Source organism: Penaeus chinensis, chromosome 15 (assembly GCF_019202785.1).
Source record: "Penaeus chinensis breed Huanghai No. 1 chromosome 15, ASM1920278v2, whole genome shotgun sequence".
In the NCBI taxonomy this organism is placed as follows: Eukaryota; Metazoa; Arthropoda; class Malacostraca; order Decapoda; family Penaeidae; genus Penaeus; species Penaeus chinensis.
Window position 1 is genome coordinate 8,596,474 of NC_061833.1, and position 2,500 is coordinate 8,598,973.

Consider the following 2,500-nt stretch of genomic DNA (forward strand, 5'->3'; position numbering starts at 1 on the left):
TCTTGCCACTCTCACTTCTCTTCACAAAACACGAAAAAAAAAAAAACTAATCATGCAATTAAGACAGACAGATACTTTGACAATCATCCAAAACGTTAAAAGAGCTGACCTGAAGAACAAAAAGATTTTTAAAAAAATATACAAGCCCCTTACAAGAAAAAAAAAAAAAAAAGCTTCTGTGTGTTCCCTACACTCACTTCCTAATCACACACTTATTTGGTTCATATCATAAAAGTAACAGAGCAATTATGGTCGTATACTATTCTCATGGTTATTCTTGTATCACGTCGAATGTCAGTACCAGGATAAACCTTTAACTCCAACTCTTCATATCTCTTCACCTCCTAAACATTCGTAAGTTCAAACGCCACTGCTAAAACTATCACCCAAACTTCACTCCCTCAGAAAATGAATGAATTTATTTTTTTTAACAAAGTCCTCTCTTGAATGCCGCCATTGGTGCTTGTTCCTCCTTCCAGCGACTACCAACCTAGCATGTCGAGTCGCTCCTTGGCCATGATGAGATTCGTCCTCATCTTCTCCTGCAGCCTCTGGGCCCGCTCGTACGCCTCCCCGCGCCCCAGGCAGTCCACGGCGATGCCCGACTCCAGCTCGCCTATCCCCCGGCGGTACAGCTCCATCGCAAGCTCTTTCGATCCTGGAAGAGAGAGAGACACATTTCATTACGAATATGTGGTGACTGTAATGCTTGGACGTAAGGGGAAGTCGCCCAAGCCACGGGTGCACATTAACATATTTTTTTCTTAATTACTATTATTCTTAGCTCCTTCAGAGTCACTTCAATTAGCAGGCGACGAATGAGACAGAAATACAACCACAAGGCTCCAGACTGGTCAATTTTTAGGCTAATAATTATTTCCAATTCACAGCACAAATACAGGGAACAGGCATGGATACAATTATTTGCGCGGTCATAACAGTGCACTGCAATACACTGCAAAAGTTCTCGTTACAGAAGATCCTAGTCTATGTCCACACTTTGCTTTTCACATGCTAACCCAACTAGTCGGCATTATAATGACTACGGATTCCAAGTTTAGTCCTTTATTTACCGCCCTGGCTAACTGTACAGGCGTGGGCAAGCGGTGGTACATTTATTGTATGGTCATAACATTACATAGTGGTATTACATTTGAATTTTAGCCTATAATACTGTTATGAGTACTTTATCAGTTTAAGGAAAGGAACAATTGCACAGTCCTCTATCTACTCATCTGCTTGGCCGTGGAAAAGCATTAATACATTTGATATACGGTTATGTGATACTACATTCCAAATTCCAAGTAATTGGAACTTGGCGGTGGGGATCCGCAGAGTCTATGAGAAATACTTGGCTCCAGCTTTTTCCTCTTCTACCTTCTTTATGTAAGTCACTTAAAATCCCCCCGTGAATTTCCTTTAGGAAAAAAATGATTCATATAACTTAATTGTTCATAAAATATATTGCTGACTCCTCCATAATGGAACACCAGCAGGGCAAGCTTTCTTAGACATTGGTAGCGCATACACCCGCACAAAAGAGCAGCGAACGCACAAACTCACTCGCGATCATTTGTTTTACCGGAGAAGTATATTCCTCTATAAACTTCCATGATTTTCTTCTGGCAGTTCTGTAACCTAGATTGTTGGCATGGCTATTCTAGAAGAGAAGGAATAAAAATGGGAATTGTTATTCTAACAACCTAAGAGACAAAATAAGTAAGATATTTCATTGACGGTACTTGCTTAACACAGAATGGCGAAGGTCGACACTTATCAATGCCAATTCTTGTGAGCATGACGATGCTTCTCTGTCAATTTCCTGCGTTAGCTCAAAGTAATAATAACGTGATAAAGTAATAATAAAGTTTTTCAAGGTGGGCAAGAAGAGGCGGCAAAGCATTGCAAAATTTGCAGAGCGGATCTGCATAGAGCGATCATGGCATTTTTAACCCTGCATACACCTAATTTAAAGATACAATGCAATATCTACCGCAATCTCGTAACTTAAACGCATTTATACCACAATTTCTATAACTGTTACAGATGACAGCAGTACATACATAAATACATCCATACACGTATGCATACATATACACACAAATACGTACATATGTATGTATTTTCCACAAGTTTCATAGTCCGTTTATGCTGCCACGGCACACAATCAACTAGAGGATATGAACGTAAAATAAACAACATTTGTATACTTCACGGTTTGCATTCCGAGTCCTTGGAAAAATTACGATAGGAGGCACTAACTCCGTGATATTACAATATGCATACTCCTTGGATATCGCTCTCGAGTATCGTGTCCCGAGCGCGCGACAAGGAACCCGCCGCCCACGAGAGAAAACGGGAAATCTTCGGGTGGACGACAGAAAACGGGGCTTCGCTAGGGGTCACGTATTGATCACAGGCGAAGGAACGGATCTCTTAAGCTGACGAAGTTTAACATGTATAATACCACAACCTCGTCTTATAAACTGTAAAACATAAA

The 2,500-nt window shown here is 40.6% G+C and overlaps 1 protein-coding gene across 1 annotated transcript in view; it reads right to left on the minus strand.

The window, feature by feature from the left end:
• Positions 1-2,500, minus strand: part of LOC125032957 (spastin-like) — a 124,739-nt gene that overhangs the window by 22,749 nt on the left and 99,490 nt on the right. Inside the window, exon 2 of the mRNA XM_047624366.1 lies at positions 491-658. Coding sequence (XP_047480322.1) covers positions 491-658 — 168 coding nt within the window. The remainder of the gene's footprint in view (positions 1-490; positions 659-2,500) is intronic.